This window comes from Mustela putorius, unplaced genomic scaffold (genome assembly GCF_011764305.1).
Source record: "Mustela putorius furo isolate JIRA1106 unplaced genomic scaffold, ASM1176430v1.1 tig00003962_pilon_pilon_pilon, whole genome shotgun sequence".
In the NCBI taxonomy this organism is placed as follows: Eukaryota; Metazoa; Chordata; class Mammalia; order Carnivora; family Mustelidae; genus Mustela; species Mustela putorius.
The window spans coordinates 1565253-1589691 of NW_025422106.1; the positions used below are offsets into that span (position 1 = coordinate 1565253).

General features: G+C 46.6%; 1 protein-coding gene across 2 annotated transcripts; it reads left to right on the forward strand.

Moving 5' to 3' along the window:
* CWC25 (CWC25 spliceosome associated protein homolog) lies at positions 1-24106 on the forward strand. 2 transcript variants are annotated; one of them, XM_045070343.1, is made up of 10 exons: positions 1-320; positions 3432-3604; positions 9546-9782; positions 13104-13173; positions 13789-13916; positions 14593-14656; positions 15281-15477; positions 15883-15981; positions 21502-21573; positions 21747-21850. In XM_045070343.1, exons 1-9 carry the CDS (start codon positions 303-305, stop codon positions 21545-21547), a joined length of 1032 nt encoding a protein of 343 aa, XP_044926278.1. In that variant the 5' UTR covers positions 1-302; the 3' UTR covers positions 21548-21573; positions 21747-21850. The 2 variants fall into 2 exon arrangements, with proteins under 2 accessions (XP_044926278.1, XP_004764746.1); XM_004764689.3 differs by lacking the exon at positions 21502-21573 and adding an exon at positions 22628-24106 and having other exon boundaries at positions 11-320; positions 21747-21908.
* The last annotated feature ends 333 nt before the right edge of the window (positions 24107-24439 follow it).

A 24439-nucleotide genomic window follows, 5' to 3' on the forward strand; every position in this document is an offset into this window, starting at 1 on the left:
ACAGCGTTCCGGAAACCCGGTGAGGTGCCAACAGAGGTGCCCAAAACCGGACCGCAGGCGCCGCGAGATCTGGGCCCCACGCTGTGAGACTAGCCGTGACGCTAACACCGCACTGCGCGACAAAGTGCTGAACGTCATCGTCCTGCGACGCCGACGCAGTAATAGGACGCCCTCCCGGAAGTGGGCTCTGGATCGGGCAGTAAAAGTGGCAGCCAGGTAGCAGCTGAGCTGTTTCTCTGCGTTTCCTCTCGATCCCTCCTGATCCCTGCAGGTCCGCGTAGAGACGAAACTTCTCCGCTGTCATGGGGGGCGGAGATCTGGTAAGTGAGGGAGACCTGGGCGGGGGAGGACGGAACCAGGGACCGACCCGGATTGGGGACGGAAATTGGAGGGTGTGGAAGTGGGTGACCATGGCTACACGGCCGTGCTTTCGTACGAAGGGAGCTGTAGCCTCGGAGAGGGGCCCGATCTCTGGGGTCACGGAGGGACCAGGCAGAGGCCTGGGAAGGTGTGCGACGTGTGTCGCCAACGGTGGCGACTGGTGTTTGTGTGTTTGTTGCTGGGGCCCTTCCCGGCTGGAAATTCTGGGAAGGCCCGGGAGGAGGTGGAGGTGGTGGAACCATGCCTATGAAAGGAGGCAGATACCAAGTCACGCGGGCTTTGTTTTGTTTATCTTGTCTTGGGACACTTCTCTCTTCCTCAGCTGGGAGTTTAGTCATGTTTTGGGCTGTAGTAGGAGTGGTCGTACCCCATTGTCTTTGCCCCTGAGCCATATCTATTTTATTTTATTTTTGAGTCATACCTATTTTAAACCTGAAGTTATTTTTTCACATCCATGTCTCTGACTTCCACTCCTCCTTCAGTGCTCTGTAGTGACAGAGCTGTATTCTGAATTATAGAAGTTTTTTTTTTTAAGATTTTATTTATTTATTTGACAGACAGAGATTACAAGTAGGCCGAGAGGCAGGCAGAGAGAGGAGGAAGCAGGCTCCCTGCTGAGCAGAGAGCCCGTGGCGGGCTCGATCCCAGAACCCTGGGATCATGACCTGAGCTGAAGGCAGAGGCTTTAACCCACTGAGCCACCCAGGCGCCCTGTATTCTGAATTATAGCACTTAATATAAGTTACGTGGGAATTTCTCTTGAACTGTATAGTAGTTCATTTGTAGGGTGCTGAGCTCCAGATAGGGCAAAGGAGCTACAAGAGCATGGTGCAAGATCAGAAAAACGCTAACCCCTTTAAAGTGTTGCTGACTGAATCAGCAAACAAATTTTGCCACCCGTCCAGGATCTGTATTGGAATTTGTCAGGTGTTGTTGGTTAGAATGTTTTCCAAGACTCCAGGATTCATACAGTTTAGTGTATTCTTTTTGTTTATTTATTTATGAGAGAGAGAGAGAAAAAGAGATTGAGTGAGCACGAGTGGAGGTGGGGCAAGGGGAAAGGGAGAAGCAGGACCCCCCCCCCCCAAAGGAGGGATTTCGAAAACTCTATCCCAGGACCCTGAGATCATGACCTGAGCTAAAGGCAGACGCTTAACTGACTGAGACACCCAGGGGCCCCAATTTAGTGTATTCTTCAGGTAATGGCAGTTAGGGACAGGAAAGCTCTAGTTCAGGGTTTCTCAGCCTTGGTGCTGTTGACACTTTGGGTGGGATAACTCTTTGTTCTGCTTTTGGGTGGTGGGTGGGTAGGTGGGGGGTCCTGTGCATTGTAGGATGTTCAGCAGCATCCTTGGCCACTAGCCACCGGATGCCACTAGCACCTTTCTCCTTCAGTTGGGACAACCAAAAATCTCTCTAAACACTGCCAAATGTTTCCTGGGGGGCAGAATTACCTGTGTTGAAGGAGGGAGAGGGAGACCAGTAGTACAAGGCCAGAGACGGGGTAGGGGTAGTGGACTGAGCAACCTGATAAAGAGAAAAGAAGGACAAGGTGGAAAAGAAAGAAAGGACAGCTCTCATTGCCTGAATACCTTCTATATGACAGGAACTTTGTGTATGTTTTCTCATTTAGGCCTCTTAACTGATCTCCTGGTCCTCAGTCTCTGCCCTCTCCAGTGCATTCTGTTTGTTTGTTTGTTTTCCCCTTAAAGGTTTTATTTATTTGTTTGTCAGAGAGAGAGAGAGAGAGCGAGAGCACACAAGCAGGGGGAGTGGAAGAGGAAGAGGGAGAAGCATGCTCTCTGCTGAGCAAGCAGCCTGATGCAGGACTCGATCCCAGGACCCTGGGATCATGACCTGAGCCAAAGGCAGACACTTAATTGACTGGGCCATCCAGGCGCCCCCTCCAGTGCATTCTAAACACGATAGCTAGTTATGCCTGTCACCTGCATGTGACTGTTTAGTGTTTCTTACTGTCCACAGGATAAAGCCCACTCCCTTAACATGCTTTATAAGGCTCTTAGTCTGTTCCTTTCTTAGATGGCTTAGTTGGCTTCATCTTCGACCCCCCTCCTCACCAGCTTGCATGCCTTCTTTAGCCCCACAGAATCACTTGTGCTATGTTCTTTCTCACCGCTGGGCCTGTAGATGTGTGTGCTGTTCCCTCTGGAAATCTACTCCTACTCCTCCCTGCTTCCTACATCACTGGGCTAAATCGTAATTGTCATGAGATGTCACTTCTTCCAGGAAACCTTCCCTGGTTGGCAGCTGAACCAGAACAGTGGCTTATGGGGAGAGGGGAGAGGAGAAGCATTCTTGAGGTGCTTCAGGGTGCCCTGTGAAGGGGAAATTGGAACTGAGGGGAGATTCCTGGGAAGGAAGGTTGAAAGAGGTACTTGATGGGGAGGTAAAACACATAAGGTGAAGGCCGGCTAACCGGACTCAAGGAGCAGAAGATGTGTTCATAAAAATGAACATCTCCTGCCAAACGCACTAGAGTTCTGTTGCCTTTCAGAGTTTACCTTCCCACCTCTCTGCCCGTTCCCCCTGTACTGTCACCACTGCCCCTTATTTCAGGCATGGCCAGTTGAAGTCTGATCCATAAGCATTTCAAGCTGAAAGTGTTCAAAGGGAATCCAGGCCTGTTCTATCCTGAAGCTTTGTAATTTTTTTAAGATTTTATTTATTTATTTGACTTAGAGAGACAAGGGAGAGAGGGAACACAAGCAGGGGGAGTGGGAGAAGGAGACGTGGGCCCCCCGCCGAGCAGGGAGCCCAGTGTGGGGCTCGATCGCAGGCCCCTGGGATCATGACCTGAGCTGTAGGCAGACTCTTAACGACTGAGCCACCCAGGAGCCCCTATCTTGAAGCTTTATATACTTGAACAAACGCCCCAGATGTGTGAGAGATTATTGGGTGTCAACCTCGCCATTGTGCAGGACATCTTGCCTTTAGATGTCTGCTTGGGCATGAGTAGGGAATGGGGGGGGGCATACCCCCTTCACCCGCCCACCGCCTGTCTTGTGTTCTCCCCCCTTCGTCCACCACAGAATCTGAAGAAGAGCTGGCACCCACAGACCCTTCGCAATGTGGAGAAGGTGTGGAAGGCCGAGCAGAAGCATGAGGCTGAGCGGAAGAAGATTGAGGAGCTGCAGCGGGAGCTGCGGGAGGAGCGGGCCCGGGAGGAGATGCAGCGCTATGCTGAGGACGTCGGGGCTGTCAAGTGAGTGAGAGGCTGAGGCTGCAGCCGGGTGGTGGGGCTGAGGCTGGCCCGCACCCGCTTGCTTAGAGCTGCTGGCTGGGAGCTTGGGTTTTGGAGTCAGCCTGACCTGGGCTCAGTCAGTCCGACCTCAGGCTGGCTTTGCATGTACTAGCCTAACTGTGTCCCCTGGGAGCAAGTTTGGGGGCTCAGTTACCTCAGAGGAGCCAGCGGAGCGAGGGTACCTGATTCCCAAGGTTTGTGGGGGAAACAGACCAGAGAGCGTGGAAAGGGCTTAGTGTAGGCCTGGCGCATGCCTGGTGGTTCATAAGCAGGCCTGAGGACGATTGCTTCCATCCTACCTCTCCGAGTGTGACTGGGCCTCAGTCCTGCTTCTGTTTGTTCATGGACTCAGTGAGGTCTCGTGGAAGCTGGTGCATCATGCCTATCAGTAAAAGTTGTATGACGGTGGACCGTCCCACTCCATTTCACCCTACTTCAGTTTCCTCATGTAGAATATAGGCTAGGGACAGCAGGGGACCGTCATCCTATCCATCTCCTACAATAAGGTGGCAGCAGATGTATTCTGAGAAAGATGAAAAGTATAAAATGTATATATAGTGCATTTTAAAAAAAGGATTTTATTAATTTATTTTCCAGAGAGAGAGAGAGAGCACACAAGTTGGGGGAGAGGGAGAAGGAAGCTCCCTGCTCAACAGGGAGCCTGACATGGGGCTTCATCCCACGACCCTGGGACCATGACCTGAGCCGAAGGCAGACGCTTAACTGACCTGGTCCCCAGGTGCCCCATACAGTACATTATTAAATTTAATGAAAACAACACATAGACTAAAATCAAAGAAATCGATACTGTCCTTCTCTTTGTTCATGTCCTTGTGGGTAAGTCTCCTGGGTGGTGTGTGGCATACTGTCCCCATTGGGCATCTAGGGCTTTTCCTTAATACTTATGACAGGAGGATCGGTGGCATTCAGGGTGGTGTGTATATGTACAACTTACACATGGAAGTGGCATTATGGAACTTAGGCATGGTGACAGTCACATTCTTTCAGGACACTGGATTGGGGAGAAGGCCACTCTGACTCAAGCGTGAAACTTGGAATGTTTTAAAATAGTTTTAGGATTGGAGCGCCTGGGTGGCTCAGTGGGTTAAGCCTCTGCCTTTGGCTTGGGTCATGATCCCAGGGTTCTGGGATCAAGCCCTGCATTGGGCTTTCTGCTCAGTGGGGAGCCTGCTTCCTCCTCTGTCTCTCTGCCTCCCTCTCCCACCTACTTGAGATCTCTGTCTGTCAAATAAATAAATAAAATCTTTAAAAAAAAATAAAAAAAAATAGTTTTAGGATTTTTATTTTTATTTTATATATTTAATTTATTTATTTGACAGAGATCACAAGTAGGCAGAGAGTCAGGAAGAGAGAGAGAGGAGGAAGCAGGCTGCCTGCGGAGCAGAGACCCCGATGCGGGCGCCCCAGTTTTAGGATTTTTAAATAGAACAAAATAAATTTATGACATTAATACATCAAGTGAGATAAGGGAATGAAATTTTGTTTTCTAGTACCATAGACTACGTTAAATGTATAGACATACATTATATGTTTTATGTAAATTACATATTTTACATTTTTAAAAATGTGTTGTTTTTTATTTTAAAGTAAACTCTGTCCCCAACATGGGGCTCAAACTCATTAACTCCAAGATCAGGAATTGCATTCTCTAGCCAGGTGCCTACATTATAATTTAATGTCAATAAATTTCACATATTCAGGGGTGCCTGGGTGGTTCAGTGGGTTAAGCCTCTGCCTTCGGCTCAGGTTATAATCCCAGAGTCCTGGGATCGAGCCCCGCATTGGGCTCTCCGCTCAGCTGGGAGCCTGCTTCCCCCTGCCTCTGCCTGTCTCTGCCTACTTGTGATCGATCTCTCTCTCTCTCTCTCTCTCTCTGTCAAATAAATAAATAAAATTAGAAAAAAAAAAAAAAGTAATCTGTATGCTAATGGTGGGGCTCGAACTCACAGTCCCAAGATCAAGAGTCACATGCTCTTCTGACTCTTATTCAGCAAAGTATTACACATCTTGCTTGATTTTACACAGCATGCCTGATGTATCAGAAATGTGGGCTTTGCAGATTCTAGTTAATGAGATGGGACTATAGACAAACAGCTTCAGAGCTGGGAGTGAAGCATTTATCCTTTGCTGACCCTCAGGCCTGCTTATCTGTTGTGAATAGGAGGAAGTTTATTTTATTTTATAAAATATTTTACTTTTTTATTTGACAGAGAGAGACACAGCAAGAGAGGGAGTGGGAGAGGGACAAGCAGGCTTCCTGCTGGGCAGGGAGCCCAGTGTGGGGCTCGATCCCAGGATGCTGGGATCATGACCTGAGCTGAAGGCAGACACTTAATGACTGAGCCACCCAGGCACCAGAAGTTGATTTTATATTCTTTTGATTTTTTTTTTTTTTTTTGGCCCCCTCACATACCCTCCAACATAAAACACAAAGGTCAGCACGGATGTCCTTCTTTTTGGGTGTTTACTTGCAGATGTCTTTAATCATCTGCTTGTCTGTCTCATGCTTGTATCGGTCTTTGCACAGTGGGATGCTTTTACTTTATCCTATAAAATGCCAGTAGAATCCTTTTACTATGTAATGATTCATTTTCATGGGTTAGATAATCTTTTCTATGTTTATAACGCATCACTCGGAACAAATAGAAACCTCAGTACATGTATTATCCTGGATGTCCAAATTCCTCTTCGCAATAGAGTGTTGCTTTAGTATTTACTGAAATGCTAGAAAATTACATGTTCTAGACTGCAGTCTATACCAGTGTTTCTCAACCTTTGCACTTTAGAATGTTCTTGGAAGATTAAAGATGAGAGTGGTTCCCTAAGAATAGCAGGGGGTACATAAGGCAAGGGCATCTGCATCTTTTAAGAGCTCTCGGGGATCCTAATGGGCAGCCTCCATTGAGAACCGGGTCTATATCTTTAATGATAGCAACAATAAAAATTCTATATATCATCTTGCTTCCCCCCCCCCCCCCTAAGATTTGGGATTTATTTATTTGAGAGAGAGAGACAGCATGAGTGGTAGGGGCAGGGGCTGGGGGAGAGAGAGAGAGAGAAAGAATATCTCAAGCAGACTCCACGCTGAGCATGGAGCCCTATGGGCTTGATCCCAGGACCTGGAGATCATGATCTGAGCCAAAACCAAGAGTCGTTTGCTCAACCAACTGTGCCACCCAGATACCCCAAGATCATTTTGATTTTACCTGGCTTTCCCCCCAAGTATCTTTTCATCTAAAAACTCAGAGTTGGGGTGCCCAAGTGGCTTAGTCATTGAGTGTCTGCCTTTAGCTCAGGTCATGATCCCAGGATCCTGGGATCAAGTCCCGCATCAGGTTCCCTGCTCTGTGAGCCTGCTTCTCCCTCTCCTTCTGCTACTCCTGCTGTGCTCTCTCTCTGTCAGATAAATAAAATCTGTAAAAATAAAAATTAAGGGCGCCTGGGTGGCTCAGTGGGTTAGAACCTCTGCCTTTGGTTCAGGTCATGATCCTGGGGTCCTGGGATTGAAGCCTGTGTCAGGCTCTCTGCTCAGTGGGGGCCCTGCTTCCCCCCCACCCTGCCTGCCTCTCTGCCTACTTGTGATCTCTCTCTCTCTCCCTCTCTGTCAAATAAATAAATGTTTTTTTAAAGATTTTATTTATTTAGGGGCGCCTGGGTGGCTCAGTGGGTTAAGCCTCTGCCTTTGGCTCGGGTCATGATCTCAGGGTCCTGGGATTGAACCCCGCATTGGGATCTCTGCTCAGCTGGGAGCCTGTTTCCCCCTCTCTCTGCCTGCCTCTCTGCCTACTTGTGATCTCTCTGTTAAATAAATAAATAAATAATCTAAAAAAAAAAACTTAAAGAAAAAGATTTTATTTATTTATTTGTCACAGAGAGAGATCACAAGCAGGCAGAGAGTCAGGCTGAGAGAGAGGAGGAAGCAGGCTCCCCGCTGAGCAGAGTCCAATGCGGGGCTCGATCCCAGGACCCTGAGATCATGACCCGAGCCGAAGGCAGAGGCTTAACCCACTGAGCCACCCAGGTGCCCCTCAGTTCTTTTTTTTTTTTTAAGATTTTATTTATTTATTTGACAGACACAGATCACAAATAGGCAGAGAGGCAGGCAGAGAGAGAGAGAGAGGAGAAAGCAGGCTCCCTGCCAAGCAGAGAGCCCGATGCGGGGCTCGATCCCAGGACCCTGAGATCATGACCTGAGCCGAAGGCAGCGGCTTTAACCCACTGAGCCACCCAGGTGCCCCTGCCCCCTCAGTTCTTAATTCTATAGTGTTTCTGAGCCACCCAGGTGCCCCTCAGTTCTTAATTCTATAGCGTTTCTCAAACCGATCATTTTAATAGGAAAAAAAAAAAAAAACCCAACAAACTAAAACTAAAGGGTTATGCCCCCCAGTTATTGGTTTAAAATATTATTTTTTTGAAGATTTTATTTATTTATTTTAGAGAGCGAGAGTGTGGGGAGGGAAGGAGGGAGAGAGACAGTCTCCAGCAGACTCTCGGCTGAGTACAGAGCCTGATGCAGGGCTTGATCCCACACCCTGAGATCATGACCTGAGCCAAAATCAAGTGTCAGACACTTAACTGATGGAGCCACTGAGCCACCCCTGGACATTATTATTAAGAATATTTTAAACCAGGGTACCTGGGTGGCTCTGTCAATTAGTGTCTGTCTTTCGGGTCAGGTCATGATCTCCGAGTCCTGGGAACAAGGCCCATGTAGCTCTCCCTGCTCAGTGGGGAGTCTGCTTCTCCTATCTCTGTTCCTCCCCTATCCTACCCCCTGCCCCATGTGCACTCTGCCTTTCTCTCTCAAATAAATAAAATCTTAAAAAATGTCCAGGTGTCTGGGTAGCTCAGAGGGTTAAAGCCTCTGCCTTTGGCTCAGGTCATGATCCCAGGGTCCTGGGATTGAGCCCCGCGTTGGGCTCTCTGCTAAGCTGGGAGCCTGCTTCCCTTCCTCTCTCTCTGCCTGCTTCTCTGCCTACTTGTGATCTCTGTCAAATAAATAAATCTTTAAAAGAAAAAAAAAGTCCAAAGACATAGCTTAGGAAAACATTCTTTATGCTTACAGTTGTTGTAGAATCCTAAGTGAAAATAAATAAACAAATGTTAAGAAGCCATATTCAAAGAACATTGAATTTAATGTTACAGATAATACTGTTTTGATGAAACTACTTTGCCTCTTGCAGCGTGAGTGTGCTTTCAGCCCTTCCACACAGGCACTTGTCAGTCAGTCAGCCGCAGTTGGTCAGCCTTTACTGTCTGTTGTGTGAGGTTCCTTCGATTTTCCGACCACTTTTTTCTCTCAGAACCCCAGGGCAATATTTGTTTGGCAAACATTGGACATAAGTTGGCCCCCCCTCTTTTGGCTTGAAAGCATAGTTAACTTATTCAGTCACCTCTGGTCTTTTCTCATTACCTTCCCAAGTGAAGAATTACTGCTTGTGCCCATGTGACAACCCGCAGCCAAACACACCCCACACAAATGCGTATGCGGTCACTGATATCATTCTAGGTAATGAGGTGATCCAGAATCTGTGTATCGTTTCCAATTTGCCTCAGAATAAAAGCATAACCTATAGTCTACGTAAAGGAGGCTTGAGAAGCCCTGAGCAAATGTCCACGCCCCAGGTTGAGGGATAATTTTCTCCACAGAAATGGCATCAAGCGTGTGGAAACAATCTGTCCACTGAATGGTGAGCTCCATGCCGACCAGCCCCGGGTCTTCCCGTGCGCCACATGGAGCACAGGATGTAGCCCTGCGAGGCACCTGGAGAGCGGGTCCGGCTCCTACCAGCTGGAGTCCTCTGTCCCTCATGCTCAGTGGTATGTGTAGGTCTGTAAGAGTTGACATTTCCTTTGATTGTGTTTTTTTGTCTTGAACCAGGAAAAAAGAGGAAAAACTGGACTGGATGTATCAGGGTCCTGGCGGGATGGTGAACCGCGATGAGTACTTGCTGGGGCGCCCCATCGACAAGTATGTTTTTGAGAAGATGGAGGAGAAGGAGGCAGGCTGTTCTTCGGAGACAGGACTGCTCCCAGGCTCCATTTTTGCCCCTTCTGGTGCCAATTCCCTTCTTGACATGGCCAGCAAAATCCGGGAAGACCCACTCTTCATCATCAGGTACTGATGACGGGCTAGGAAGGGTTTGCTTTTTTTTTTCCCCCAGTGTTGCTTGACTTCGCAGTTGGTTTCCTCTTGGCTTTTTCTGCCCTGTAAAAGGCTTTGTCTCCATTGGTGGTTCCTGTGATGTTGGGAAGGAGGATCCTTCAAGGGCTTCTTATGTAGGCCACATGATAAGAGATGGCAAGTGGACCAGACCAGACCAGATTGGCCTTTGAACAAAAATAGGAGTTAGAAGCATGGTGAGAAAGGCTGGCAGCTTCTTGGGAATTTGGGGCTATGTACAGAGCGGGGTAGGTGGGTGAGCAGGCCTTCTAACTTCCCAACCCCTTTTTTTGGTACAGCACAATGCTTTAAGAAGAAACCTTAGAATCTTCCTTAAAACTCTTAATATGTAATATTGAAGTAGAGATGCGTTTTGGGAGCCATCTCATGCTGTGCCTCTTAATTTTTTTGGTTTAATTTGCAGCATTTTATTTCAGATGTATAAGGTTGAACATCAAAAAACATTTGTCGCTTATAGTTCTAATTTTGAAAAAATTTAAAAGTTATTTACATGGTAAAAATACCACATAGATGTATGTAATGATACTGTGTATGTATGTGCAAATTTTTTCTCCCATTTTTTTAGCTTTTTTTTTTTTTTTTTTTAAGATTTTATTTATTTATTTGTCAGGGAGAGAGAGGGAGAGAGAGCGAGCACAGGCAGACAGAGTGGCAGGCAGAGTCAGAGGGAGAAGCAGGCTCCCTGCAGAGCAAGGAGCCTGATGTGGGACTCGATCCCAGGACGCTGGGATCATGACCTGAGCCGAAGGCAGCTGCTTAACCAACTGAGCCACCCAGGCATCCCATTTTGTTAGCTTCTTAATTAGTTAAATCGTGGTTCATAAAGCCTAACATAAAATATACAGTCTTTTTTTTTTTATGATTTTGTTTATTTATCTGAAAGAGAGAGAATGAGAGCGAGAGCATGAGATGGGGAGGGTCAGAGGGAGAAGCAGACACCCTGCTGAGTGGGGAGCCCGATGAGGGACTCCAACCTGGGACTCCAACCCGGGATTCCAGGATTATGACCTGAACCGAAGGCAGTCACTTAACCAAATGAGCCACCCAGGCACCCTGTAAAATTTATAGTCTTAACCACCTGTAAGTGTACAGCCCAGTGGCAATAAGTACATTCATCCTGTTGGGCAGCCATCAGCACCACCCATTTTCAGGAGTTTTTCACCTTGCAAAACCGAAAACTCTTTACCCATGAAACAAGAAGTCCGTGTTTCCCCTCCCTCAGCCCCTGGGAACACCATACCACTTCCTGTGTCTGTGAGCTTGACTCATCTAGGAATCGCACATAAGGGAAATCGCACAGTGATTATCTTTTTGTGGGACTGGCTTATTCACTCAGCATAAGGTCTTCACAGGTTCATCCGCCATATAGCATGTATCAGAATTTCTTCCACCCCTCCTTTTTTTTTTTGAGACTTTATGTATTTTAGAGAGTGCAGGAGAGCAGGGCCAGGGCCAGAGGGAGAGAGGGAACCTCAAGCAGACTCTCTGCTGAGTGGGGAGCCCAACGAAGAGCCCAAACCCACAACCCGAGCCAAAGTCTATAGTCAGTCACTCAGCCGACTGAGCCACCCAGGCGCCCTCCTCCCTCCTTAAGGCCGAATAATACTCTGTCATACAGATCCCGTTTGTCTCTTCATCTGTCAATGGACGTTTGGCCCCCCCCCCTTTTGGCTGTTGTGAATAATGTTTGTTCTGAACATTGATGTATAGATATTATGCGTATTATTTTATAAACTCCTTTTTTTCACCAAGTTAAATATAGGAGACATCTTTCTATGTCATTAACTGTGCTTTTATAGTACTATTTTTTTATGTCTGCATTGTGTGGATATACCATAATTTATTGATTAATATTCTCTTATTGGGCCCTAACTTGTTTCCAAATTTTCATTGTTATAATATGGACAGCTTTGTAGAGACCTTCCTGGATTATATCCTTACAGTAACAAATTCTTTGTTTTTTTTTTTTAAGATTTTATTTATTTAATTGACAAAGATCACAAGTAGGCAGAGAGGCAGGCAGAGAGAGAAGGGGAGGCAGGCTCCCTGCTGAGCAGAGAGCCTGATGCAGGGCTCTATCCCAGGACCCTGGGATCATGACCTGAGCCAAAGGCAGAGGCTTTAACCCACTGAGACACCCAAGTGCCCCAGAAATTCTCAAGAATTTATAGGATTAAAGAGCACACAGGCTGTGATAAGTGTTGCCAAATTATCTTCCATGGACGCCGACCAGTTTACCCTCATGAACAATAAATGAGAGTAAGAACTTTCTTTTTTTAAGGATTTTATTTATTTATTTGATAGAAAGAGAGAGAGAGAGTGCACAGGCAGGGGGAGTGACAGGCAGAGGGAGAAGCAGGTTTCCCTGGGATCATGACCTGAGCCAAAGGCAGACATGTAACCTACTGAGCCACCCAGGGGCCCAAATTTTTGTTTGTTTGTTTCTTTCTTTATTTATTTTAATTTGACAGAGATCACAGGTAGGCAGAGAGGCAGGCAGAGAGAGAGGAAGGGAAGCAGGCTTCCCAGTGAGAAGAGAGCCCGATGCAGGGCTTGATCCTAGGACCCTAGGACTGAGACCAGAGCCGAAGGCAGAGGCTTTAACCCACTGAGCCACCCAGGCGCCCCTTTTTTTTCTTTTTTAAAGACTGATTTTATTTATTTTAGAGAGGTGGGAAAAGGGCAGAGGAAGAGGGGGAGAGAGAGAGAATCTCAAGCAGGTTCCCCACTGAGCGTGGAGCCGGACTCAAGGTACTCTCTCACGACGCTGAGATCACAACCTGAGCTGAGATCAAGAGTCGGACACTCAACCAACCAACTGAGCCACCCAGGCGCCCCTAGAGTAAGACTTCTTGAAAGAGGAATCCATTCTCTTTGTTTCCCAGCTGGTTGTCGTGCTAAGTAGTATAGGTGGCATTGAAATGCTGCGGCCAGTTGATACACAGGATGCCCCTATTTACTCAACCAGCTGGGAAGCCCTGAGCATAAAGCCTACCAAGGAATAGCCCACACACGCTCTTCTCTACCAGAGGGACGTAGCGTGGCCTTGCCCCCCAGCATTCAGTCCCTTCTGTAGGTTTGAGGAATAAGCCCGAAGGCTTCCACACCACGATGCAGCTTTCCACCCAGAGCCTTTCTATGTGCATTTGGAAAAAAAGATCGCTGTGTAGACTTGGTGGAGATTAGAGTAAATGACTTAATTCCCTTGCCAAAAGAGAGAGTCGTGATTTTTTATCATTTCCTTTTTTTTTTTAGGAAGAAGGAGGAGGAGAAAAAAAGAGAGGTGTTGAATAATCCTGTGAAAATGAAGAAAATCAAAGAATTGGTAAGTAGTGCGTCAAATAAGCACTAATAGGATCCTGTAGGTACTTAACCTGAGAACTTCTCACATTTCACTCTCACTTCATGAGCGGGAAGGCAGAACGATTCCCTCCTTTATGTTACTTGGTTGGAAAAGCAGCATGTGAGGTCAATTTTTTTTAGAAATGAGGTGTATGGGACATGCTGTGGGAATCCTGGACATTAGGTGTGTTCAAGAGATCACGTGATGTCAACCCCCTAGGGCCCATTTATCATTCACGGACGGACCGTGTGATTGTGTTTTGGGTTATTTGGTAAGGAAAATGTAAAAATTGATCTTGCAGTCCCTGATGGCTTTCAGTGGAGTTGGAGTTCTTCTGACCAATTGGAAATTTTGAGGCCTGGGCTCTGGGGATGGTTTACGAAGAGCTCCCTGGCCCTGCCCCCGAGATTCCGCCCCAGGGTCCAGGGGGTGCTCATGCACTGCCTGGTTAGCTCTTGCCCTCCTCCTGTTGACAGGAAGCTCTGCTGGCATCCCGGACCGCCATAAAGCCAGAGGTAGAGTCAGGTAGTGTGGGTGTGAACCAGGCCCCTCAGGGCCCTCCCTGATCTTGCCTGTCTATGTTTTGCCGTTTTCTAGTTGCAGATGAGTCTGGAAAAAAAGGAGAAGAAGAAAAAGAAGGAGAAGAAGAAGAAGCACAAGAAACATAAGCACAGAAGCTCCAGTAGTGATGGTTGCAGTAGCGAGGAGGAGCGCAGCCGGGGGAGGTGAGCACGTGGAGGCAGGCCCTCCGCTGTGACTCACTGACTCATTCATTCTTTGGATAGTCACGGACTGTGCTTTGTGTGGGGAGCTGCCAGGCACTGGGGTTTTAGGGGTGAGCACTCGCATGTGGGCCCCCTGGCCCACAGAACTCATCACCCAGCACCCACGCGCATTGGAGGTCTGGGTGAGGCCCCTCATGGAGCTGACTGTGACCTTGTAGGCCTCAGCATAGCCCTCCTAGATGTGACTTTCATTTGGGCTGGTGACTTTTCCCAGACGGAAGTGGATTTTATGTAGCCTTCTCTTCTTTCCTTTTTTTAAAAAAATGCATTAATGGGCCCATCTGGGCCCATTCTGTGTGTCTTCTCTGTGGGAGCAGTGAGCACTGTCACTGCTGACTCACTCTTAGTCCCCGGAATAGCAGCATGAGGCGAGAGGAGAACGTGTTCAGGCTTTGGGGCTGAAAAGCCAGGCCCACGGGTTTTCACAGGAAAAACATGACTGTGCTGACGCGTCCTCCAGCAGACAGTGCAGATAGACAGCCACGCTGCCGAGTGACTGCACCGGTGGGAAAGGTCATGGCCAGAGCAGGAAGCACACTTCAGTGTGAGATTGAAACTGGGCCTTGAGGCGTTTTCTGTATAGGTGACACACAATCTATGTGTTTCAATCGTTTAGATCTCAAAAGAAGGTGGCAGATTCTTCCCCTGTGCTGTCCAGAGCCCCGGGATATGGCTTACAGGTAAGGCTGTGAGCATCTCAGAGGGTGACAACTGGTTGTAGAATGTGTTTGCTTGAGAGCCTGTTTGGACAGAGAGCATCTCCCGCAGCCCGCCCGACATCACGAGGGAAGGCAGGAGTTTGGGCCGCCAGGGTGGAGGCTGCCGGGGAGCTGGCCCATTCCTTATCTCCGAGCCTCTGGCTGGGGCTCAGGGTCCTCTGAGCAGAGACCCTATACCACCAGTGGGGCCTTAGGCATTTGGCCTCTCCCTCTGCCGATAATTTCCATGTAACGCAGGCATTTTAGGCTTCTAGGTTGATGGCTTTTGACAGGTGGATGTCCCTCTAGATTCCTCTTCCCCTTAGTAGGTTTAACCTTAGGTCCCGATCTCCGTGCTGTCTCTTGTGGCTGCCCGGGCTCTGGTGAAGAGTCAGGCCATGCAGGTGGCTGCCGGGACCCATGCTCTGAGGGGATTCTGCAGAGAACTTTGCTAAGTTCGAGTGCTTCTCTGGGGTAACTGTATGGTGGGCGCAGTACACCCGCTTGGCTTCTTACAGAACCACAGTGCTCATTGATTTCCTTGTTTCACTGCATTTTCTCTGGAGCTTCTATGAATACCTTCTCTTCCTTTCCTTGATGCTACAGATCAGGGACTCCTACCATAGCCAGGGAGCGCAGAGTTCTCTGATGGCCAAGCAAAAGGGAACGCACGGGTTGAAGAATTATTCCAGGTCCAGAAGCTCCTCCCACTCACCTCCCAGACATGCTAACAAGAAGAGCACTCGGGACAGGAGTTCTCGATCCCCAGGCAGAAGGTCACGGTCCCCGAGGCCAAGCAAAGCGTGAGTGTGGGAATTCGCTGGGAATGGCCTATAAATGTGGGGCTGGTAACAGCAGGTATTTGCTTTTACTGATGTCTGCTCATTAATTTTTCCAAATGTCTTTGCTTTATCTCCTTTATATTGTGTATCTGTCCACCCCCGCCCTCCTTCCACCAGCCGCCTCAGTGTAAATCTCAGGTCCTTAGAACTACAGATTTATCTATGTAGAATCTTTGCAGTAAGTCTAATATCAAATCTTATGTATCTTTATGTGTTTGCTTTTCTTCTACTTCTGCCCTCTGTTCTCTTCAGTTTGGATTATAATTCTAAGACCGTTAGCTTTTCTCCCATTATTTGAGGGACATGATAAAAGCCCCTGTGTTGAAAAGGCTTTTCTCCTGTCTGCCCTCTGTGCGTCTGTCACAGGCACAACTCTAAGGTCAATAGAAGAGAGAGAGGCCGAACTAAGAGCCCATCGCCTAAAAAGGAGGTCTACCAAAGGCGGCACGCCCCTGGATACACCAGGTGAGTCAGGAGGCCCAGACCTGAACTGCAGACTCTCTGGGCCCGAGTCTAGGAGTGGCTTAAACCAGGGCAGGTGGATAATCTACTTTTATTCTTCTTGTCATAACAGTCTTGACCTCCCACTTCCCTTCCCCGCAAGGCACATTGAAAGGACAAAGTAATAGTTATACCTTGATGAACAATTGATTAAGTGACTGTCTCTGAACATCTGTAAACATGTTGATTCTCACAAGAGATTTCCACAGAGAAGCTTTTCCCTAGAGAGTGTTCCTTTCCTGAGGCATCAGCTGAGGGGGAAGCAGGGTGCTGTCCTTGAGGGCAGACACCCTAAGATGGACTCTGTGTTGGAGCCGGGTGTGGAGTGGGTCAGACAGAACAGGGGCCTGCGGCCCTGGGACCTGAGGGGAGTTGGCTCCTCCCACGAAAGACTGTCTGTAGGGGTCTTTCTCTTTATAGAAGTCAAGAGGAGCCGGGCAACTTTTGTGAACTTCCTTTTACTGCCCAAACAAGTTGGCTGCACAGTAGAATTATCTGGGCAGCTTAAAAAAAGTTCCATTACCTGGCTACAGCCCAGCCCTATGACATCATGATCTTTGGTGGTGGGGGCAGACGACAGTATTTTTAAGGCTCCCCAGTGACTTCAACAGGCAGTCAATGTTGAGGACAGCTGAGAGTCTGCACCACCTCTTGTATTCACTATGTTAAAAAAGAGGCAGACCCTACAAGTCCCTTTTAACTCTTGATTGCCTGATTCCTGAAGTTTCTTTTTCTTTTTCTTTTTTTGAAATTTATTTATTTATTTGACAGAGAGACACAGTGAGAGAGGAAACACAAGCAGGGGGAGAAAGAATAGCATGAGAGAGGGAGAAACAGGCTTCCCGCTGAGCAGGGAGCCCGATGTGGGGCTCCATCCCAGGACCCTGGGATCATGACCTGAGCTAAAGGTCGACACTTAACGACTGAGCCACCCAGGCGCCCCTGATTCCTGAAGTTTCTAAGAAACAGAAACTTTCTTAAATGTTTTCATCTTGACTGACAACTTTATAAAATATGTTATATATTTCCTTGCCTCACCAGAGTATGTTTTGTAGAATTTCATCTTTCTTTGGTGACAGTTTTTCAGCTGGGCTGGAGGTCATTCTGCTCCTCCAGTCAATGCTCATGAACGTGTGTATTTGTTTCTGTGTTTTAAGGCTCTTGGTCAGCGTGTGACTATGCTTTTTCAGATCCTGCTTTGTCGTTCTGTCCCTTTTGCCATCTGTCATCACTTTAGTTGGTCATACTTTATCAGCCTTTTTTATCCCCCTTAGAATTTGTATTGAATTTTGTGATTTAAATGGGTTAGAACCCTCAAGACCTCTCTCTCCCAGCAGTAAAAGCACAGAAACTTTAGTCCATAGATTTTGTGATCTCATTGTCCATTTTGGTTTGGTGTTCCAGGTGGTTGAGGTTGCTTTATGTAATTAAGATGATGGTGAATTAAGATAAAAAGAAAAATTATGGCTGTAATGGGGAATTTTGTCAGAATTTTTTTTTTTTAATTCTATTTATTTATTTGACAGAGAGAAATCACAAGTAGATGGAGAGGCAGGCAGAGAGAGAGAGAAAGAGGGAAGCAGGCTCCCTGCTGAGCAGAGAGCCCAACGCGGGACTCGATCCCAGGACCCTGAGATCATGACCTGAGCCGAAGGCAGCGGCTTAACCCACTGAGCCACCCAGGCGCCCCTTGTCAGAATTTTTAAATGCGTGTGTTTTCTTTTGTGTGTATGTTTTCTTTTAATTGGTGGTCGAAAACGACTCTAAACAGCTGAAAAGATGAAGCTTCTCTTTTGTGCTAAGGTGCTTGATTTAAAGCAGTTTTGGGGGCACCAAAATTTGGTGGGGTGGCTCAGTTGGTTAATTGTCCAACTCTTGATTTCAGCTCAGGTCATGGTCTCACAGTCCTGGGATTGAGCCCCAGATAGGGCTTCATCCTCAGTGGGAAGTCCTTGAGGTTCTCACTTTTGCCCTCTGCCCTGCTCCCTGCTTCTGAGCTCTCTTTCTCTCAAAATGATTAAATAAAGGGGCACCTGGGTGGCTCAGTGGTTTAAGCCTCTGCCTTTGGCTCAAGGTCCTGAGATCAAGCCATGCCTTGGGCTCTCTGCTCAGCAGGGAGCCTGCTCTAAGCCTCTGCCTTTGGCTCAAGGTCCTGAGATCAAGCCCTGCCTTGGGCTCTCTGCTCAGCAGGGAGCCTGCTCCCCGCCCCCACATCTGCCTGCCTCTCTGCCTACTTGTGATCTTCTCTCTCTGTCAAATAAATAAAATAAAATAAAATAAAATAATTAAATAAGATCTTTTTTTATAAAAAAAAAAGCAATTTTTACAGGATAAGACTTTTTTCTTTTTTCTTTTTTAAAAGATTTTATTTATTTATTTGACAGAGAGAGATCACAAGTAGGCAGAGAGGCAGGCAGAGAGAGAGGAGGAAGCAGGCTCCCTGCTGAGCAGAGAGCCGGTGTGGGACTCGATCCCAGGACCCTGAGATCATGACCCGAGCCCAAGGCAGCGGCTTAACCCACTGAGCCACCCAGGCGCCCAAGACTTTTTTTCTTGTAAAATTTTTTTGGGGTCTTGTGGGATTCCCATTTAATATTTTCCATTGCTTTTGAAATTAAAAAATTTTTTACAGGCAACACAGCACTTTTATAATTTTTAAAAGACTTTATTTACTTATTTTAGAGAAATTTATTTATTTTGGGGGCGGGGGTTAGAGGGAGAGAACCTCCAGCAGATTCCCTGTTTAGCCAGAGCCCGCAGGCTCACTTGAAACCAAGAGTAAGGCAGGCACTCAATGGACAGAGCCACCCAGGAGCTCCTTCCCTAATGGAGCTCTTTTATGTTTGATTGTTCCATTTTAAAAACTTTCCTCGGGCACCTGGGTGGCTCAGTTGGCTAAGGGACTGCCTTTGGGTTAGGTTGGGATTCCAGGGTTCTGGGATCAAGTTGCACATTGGGCTGCCTGCTCAGCGGGGTGTCTGCTTCTCCCTCTCCCTCTGCCACCCCCCCTGCTTGTACTTTCCCTGTCAAGTAAATAAATAAAAGCTTTAAAAATAAATAAATAAAAACCTTTCTCATTTTATCATTGTAATATCGTTCATTATCTCTGAGTGACATTTTTAATTGTAAACTTTCAATAAGTTTTGTGCTTTATCTTAGTCCATTTACTTTTCCTTTGGTCTCTTTCCTGTGAGAGGCTCTTCTGAAAAATGTTTGGTGATACTTCACTGTCTATTCATATGTAAGAGTAAGGAATTAAAGCTGAGATCACTGTATTGTGTGTGGGCAGCACTTACCTACTGGTGGGAGTTTGGGTTTGAACTGGTTTTTATTTATTTATTTATTTATTTATAAAGATTTTATTTATTTATTTGACACAGGGAGAAAGAGAGAGAGATCCCAAGCAGGCAGAGAGAGAGAGAGAGGCAGAAGCAGGCTCCCTGCCGAGCAGAGAGCCCGATGCGGGGCTCGATCCCAGGACCCTGAGATCATGACCTGGGCTGAAGGCAGAGGCTTAATCCACTGAGCCACCCAGGCGCCCCTTGAACTGGTTTTTAGCTGGGGATACGCATATCAGTATCTTTGGTTTTCTTGTCAGGAACCAATAAATTTCTTCTCCTTTTTTCTTTTTTTAAATATCTTATTGATTTACTTGACAAAGAGAGAGCGCATAAGCAGGGGGAGCAGCAGGCAGAGGAGAAGCAGACGCCCTGCTGAGCGGGGAGTCTGACACAGGGCTCCATCCCAGGACCCTGGGATCATGACCTGAGCTAAAGGTAGATGCTTAACTGACTGAGCCACTCAGGCCAAGAACCATTAAATTTCTATAGATGGGGGTGCCTGGGTGACTCGGTTGAATGTCTGACTCTTGAATATGCTCATGGGGTTGTGGGATCAAGCCTCATGTTGGGCTCCACACTCAGTGAGGGATCTGTGGGAGATTCTTTCTTCCCTTATCCCTGTTTGCATTCTCTCTCTCTCTCAAATAAATAAATACATCCTAAAAAAATTTTGGGGGGGCTCTGGGGTGGCTCAGTGAGTTAAAGCATCTGTCTTTGGCTCATGTCATGATCCCAGAGTTCTGGGATGGAGCCCGCATTGCGCTCTCTGCTCAGCGGGGAGCCTGCTTCCTCCTCTCTCTTTCTGCCTGCCTCTGCTTACTTGTGATCTCTCTCTCTCTCACTGTCAAATAAATAAATAAATAAATAAATAAATAAATAAAATTTTTAAAAGAAATTTTTTTTCTATAGAAAGAAAAAACCCTCTGGCTCCCTGACAATGGCTCTAACTCTGGCTTCTGGCATTTTGGGAGACATTCTTTTTACCCCTGGTGGCCCTGCCAGCTTCCTTTGCTGTGCCCAATGTGCCTGCAACTCCTAATTTCCTGTTTGGCTTAGTTCTTTAGAAACTACCAGAAGGGTCTCCTTTCTGGAGGGTCTCCTGTCATTGTTTGGGAGAACAATCACTGGCTTCCCCAAGTTAGGAATGAGGACCCAGGGTGTCTTGATTGCTCTTCATATAGACTTGAAATCAGTCCCTTTGTTTTCAACTTTACCGCCATCTGCTACTTGGTGCCTGCAGTCTCTGAACCTTTCCTGGATTTTGCTTCTGATTAGTATTGGGCACTTAAAGAGACTAAGTTTTCTCTAATTTGTGAAAAGTAGTTGCTACCCCTTCATCTGCTTCCCTCTTCCAACAATTTTTTTTTTTTTTAAAGAGTTTTAAATTTATTTCACAAACAGAGATCACAAGTAGGCAGAGAGGCAGGCGGGGGTGGGGGGGGTGGGGGAGGTGGGGAAGCAGGCTCCTTGCTGAGCAGAGAGCCCGGTGCGGGGCTCCATCCTAGGACCCTGAGATTATGACCTGAGCTGAAGGCAGAGGTTTTAACCCACTGAGCCACCCAGGCGCCTCTCCAACAATTTTTAGACATCTCTTATCCAATGTCCTCTCCTCTCCCATTCTCTTTGTGGTTTTATATATTTTATTTAATGGGTTTTTTAAATGAAGCATTGTCATTTCACTATAGACAACTAAATGTTAAGTTTTAGTGTCTTAAGGTTCTGTGTCAAAATTGAGCTCCCCTCCCTAATGAGACGCCACCAAATATTTTTCCTCTTAAAAGGGGATCTTTTAAATGGGCTTATCACATCCATTTGAGAAGCAATGGATTTGAATTTCTGACCTTGTTAAATAGTGATTGAGCTAGTTTCACCACCTCCTTTTTTCCTCTGACTTCATTTGCCATGAGTGTCAGGAAAGAAGACTTATCTACTCTCTGAGATTAAGTTGAATTGACCTGAATTCTTCTGGCATCTGCATTCTAACTTATTCCTAAAGTGGTGTACTTCTGGGCTATGTCCATGGATTTCTAAGCATTTCCAGTAGGTAGATGGTAGATGTCAGCAGTCACATGGCTAACTTAGTTTTATGTTCTTCAGTAAGTTGTTGAGCAAACAATTGGAATATTTTGTATTTTATGTTTAGAAATACCACTCCAGAGATTACTAAGAGAGAGTATGAAAGTCTTTGAAATTTGGATGAAACCACCTGCCCAAGGTATTAGGAAAGAAGGAGACCCATGCTGAGGGTGGCCCCGGGTTGAGCATTTCCATAGAGAGAGCAGGGCGGTGGAGAGCCTGGGGTCCTACCTAACTTGTTGTCCCTGTAGTGTATGGGTGTTTTTGCTGGGAGAGAAGTAGACCTGATAGGATGGTTTTTGTGTTCAACAGAAAGCTCTCATCAGAGGAACTAGAGCGAAAACGTCAAGAGATGATGGAAAATGCTAAGTGGCGGGAGGAAGAGAGGCTGACCATCCTCAAGAGGCACGCCAAGGATGATGAACGGGAGCAGAGGCTGGAGAAGCTGGGCTCCCGGGATGGGAAGTTTATCCAGTGAGTGCATCTTTTTTTTTTTCTAAGATTTCATTTATTTATTGGGCAGACAGATCACAGACAGGCAGAGAGGCAGGCAGAGAGAGAGGCAGAGAGAGAGGAGGAAGCAGGCTCCCTGCTGAGCAGAGAGCCCGATGCGGGGCTCGATCCCAGGACCCTAGGATCATGACCCAAGCTGAAGGCAGAGGCTTTAACCCACTGAGCCACCCAGGCCCCCCCAGTGAGTGCATCTTCTTGCTGCCTGATGGCTTTCATGGCTGTGGTCCCAAGGAGGCAACTGGGCAGCGGACTCATTCATTGTGTTCCTGGTGTTTCGGTGTCCGTGCAGTGAGAATGGGGAGATCAGCCTCCAGGCCACCTTTGTTACTACTCCCAGCATCTAGCTAGACACTGGGGTATTTCGGATTTGAAGGAAGGAGAAGTGGATTGGTATTTTCATTGAATCTCCTTGCTTTCTATTTAAGTAAGAATTCATGGCTCAGGAGGCTTTTTTCCAATGAGGCTTTACCTGGTTTTTCAAAACAGGTAACTTTCCCCTGTTGGACGTTGGTTTAAAAAAATTAATTCCAATTGGAGTCCACTCCAAAGTTACCTATGAGTTTAAAAGAGCTTAAGTTTCTACATCTGCTTTATGTTTGGCAACCTCTTTCTTCTAAGTCTGCCAGATAGGTGACCACTTGACAAATATGTTACTCACAGATATTCTCCTGTCTTCCTAGCCGCATGAAGCTGGAGAGTGCATCTTCCTCCTCCCTGGAGGATAGGGTGAAACGGAACATCTACTCTCTACAGAGAACCTCAATGGCTCTGGAGAAGAACTTTATGAAAAGATGAAAGCTATCCCCTCTCTTGCTGGCTTTCCTGAATTTTCCAGGGAGGCTGCTGATCCCTTAAAAATTCTCTTTATAAGAGTTCAAGTGACTTCTTGCACAGTTGTCAAAGCACCACTGTTCAAAGTGACTCTCTTCCGGTGATTCCTGAAACAGCTTACTTCCTTTGAGAACCAGTGCAACGCACTTTATGGGACACTCAGTAACTTTTGCTGAGTGCCTTGTAGGTTTTAATTGGTGGGCACTAGACACTCTAGGTGTGAGCACTCACCCTGCTCTGGAAGGCTGTTTCCTGTGGTCATGATACTTCTTATGCCACTTTCTTCCCTGCTGTGAGAACTGTGTGCCTCAGTGTAGACTGGACCTTGCAGAAACCTCTCTCCGGAGTTGCGCAGATAGACTGTGCTTAGTGGGGTAAATGAACATCTTTCTTGATTTAGTAGATCATGTGACAGAATGCTGTCAGCTTAGGGCAGATCCAAGGAGAGACAAAGAATCTGGAAGGGGACACAATCCAAAAAAGCACTAAATGAGCTGTTGAACTATTTGGACTGTCTTTTGAACTGTAAAAAGTGTAGTGTGTATGTGTACAAATGTATAATTTTTACATGCTTTTTAAAAAAGTTAGCTTTGTGAGAACATCTTGTTTGGTAAGTGACTTTACTACATAATGGAACCATATTGTATCTTGTTACCGAGTAATACATTAATGCAGGTCAGCTTTTTTCCCCCTCTGAATTCAGCTAGTTTAGGAGGAGCCTGGGTTTGTAGATAGGATCCAGGGGATCTATCCTGTACACTGCTTACAGGCTCCCATGTGGGCAGTGCAGCTGTGAAGTCAAATGATTTTAGGAGTTAGGACCAAATTACCAGTGTGCTCCCACCCTGGCTCTTAAAATAAAATGGAAGCTGTTTTATTTCATGGCTTCCTTTTAATCATGTAGTAATCTTATTACAATTCTAGATTTCCAGGAGTTTGCTACTATTTTTTAGTCAGGTATTAAAAACCCCCAAAACTCATGGAACCAGTCTCTTGCTTTTACTCCTTTCCCTTTTCTATTCTTTTACCAGAAGCCCTCATTTGACCCATGAACTCCTCAGGCCCTCTTGACCCACATATTAGCGGGGCTAGTTCCTTGTTCTGCTAATCCCTAATTCTGTTTAAAACGAATTTGGGTTTATATTTCTGTGCACTTAGATGCCAGGCACTGTAATACTTAAAACCCAGTCTCTCCCCAGAGAGAAGTAACACACACTTGTTATTCATTTAACCACCTCATCCTCCTTCTCTATGCTAATTATGTCTTTTATTTTATTACTTGGTAATAAAGGCTACATTTATTTTTGTAACTGTTTAAAGAACAACCACGTGCTGAGTACTGAATTTATGAATTCCCATACAGAACAATACTGACCCGTAATTTGTGTCGAATCTTTGGAAATCCGAATCTTTGGAGATCCTTCTTCCAAGAGGAATTACATAACAAAGCGTGGGCAATTCACTCACAGATGTCTTGAAGTGTGCCAGAGAATAAGACGATTACAATTTTCTGCTGCAGGATAGGTGTCTTAACGTGCCGCAGGTCTCTTAACTCGACCCTTTGAAGGGAGGAGGCCAATCGGCAGCTGGGTGGGTGCAGGACCCATTCATAAAATCCAGGGCTCCGGGCCCGCGGCTCTCATTGGCCCCGGGGGAAGGGG

Coding starts and splice junctions, on each gene's coding strand:
- CWC25 (XM_004764689.3), top strand. Junction 3,605..9,545: donor GAGGACGTCGGGGCTGTCAA/GTGAGTGAGAGG, acceptor GTCTTGAACCAG/GAAAAAAGAGGAAAAACTGG. Junction 13,174..13,788: donor TGAAGAAAATCAAAGAATTG/GTAAGTAGTGCG, acceptor GCCGTTTTCTAG/TTGCAGATGAGTCTGGAAAA.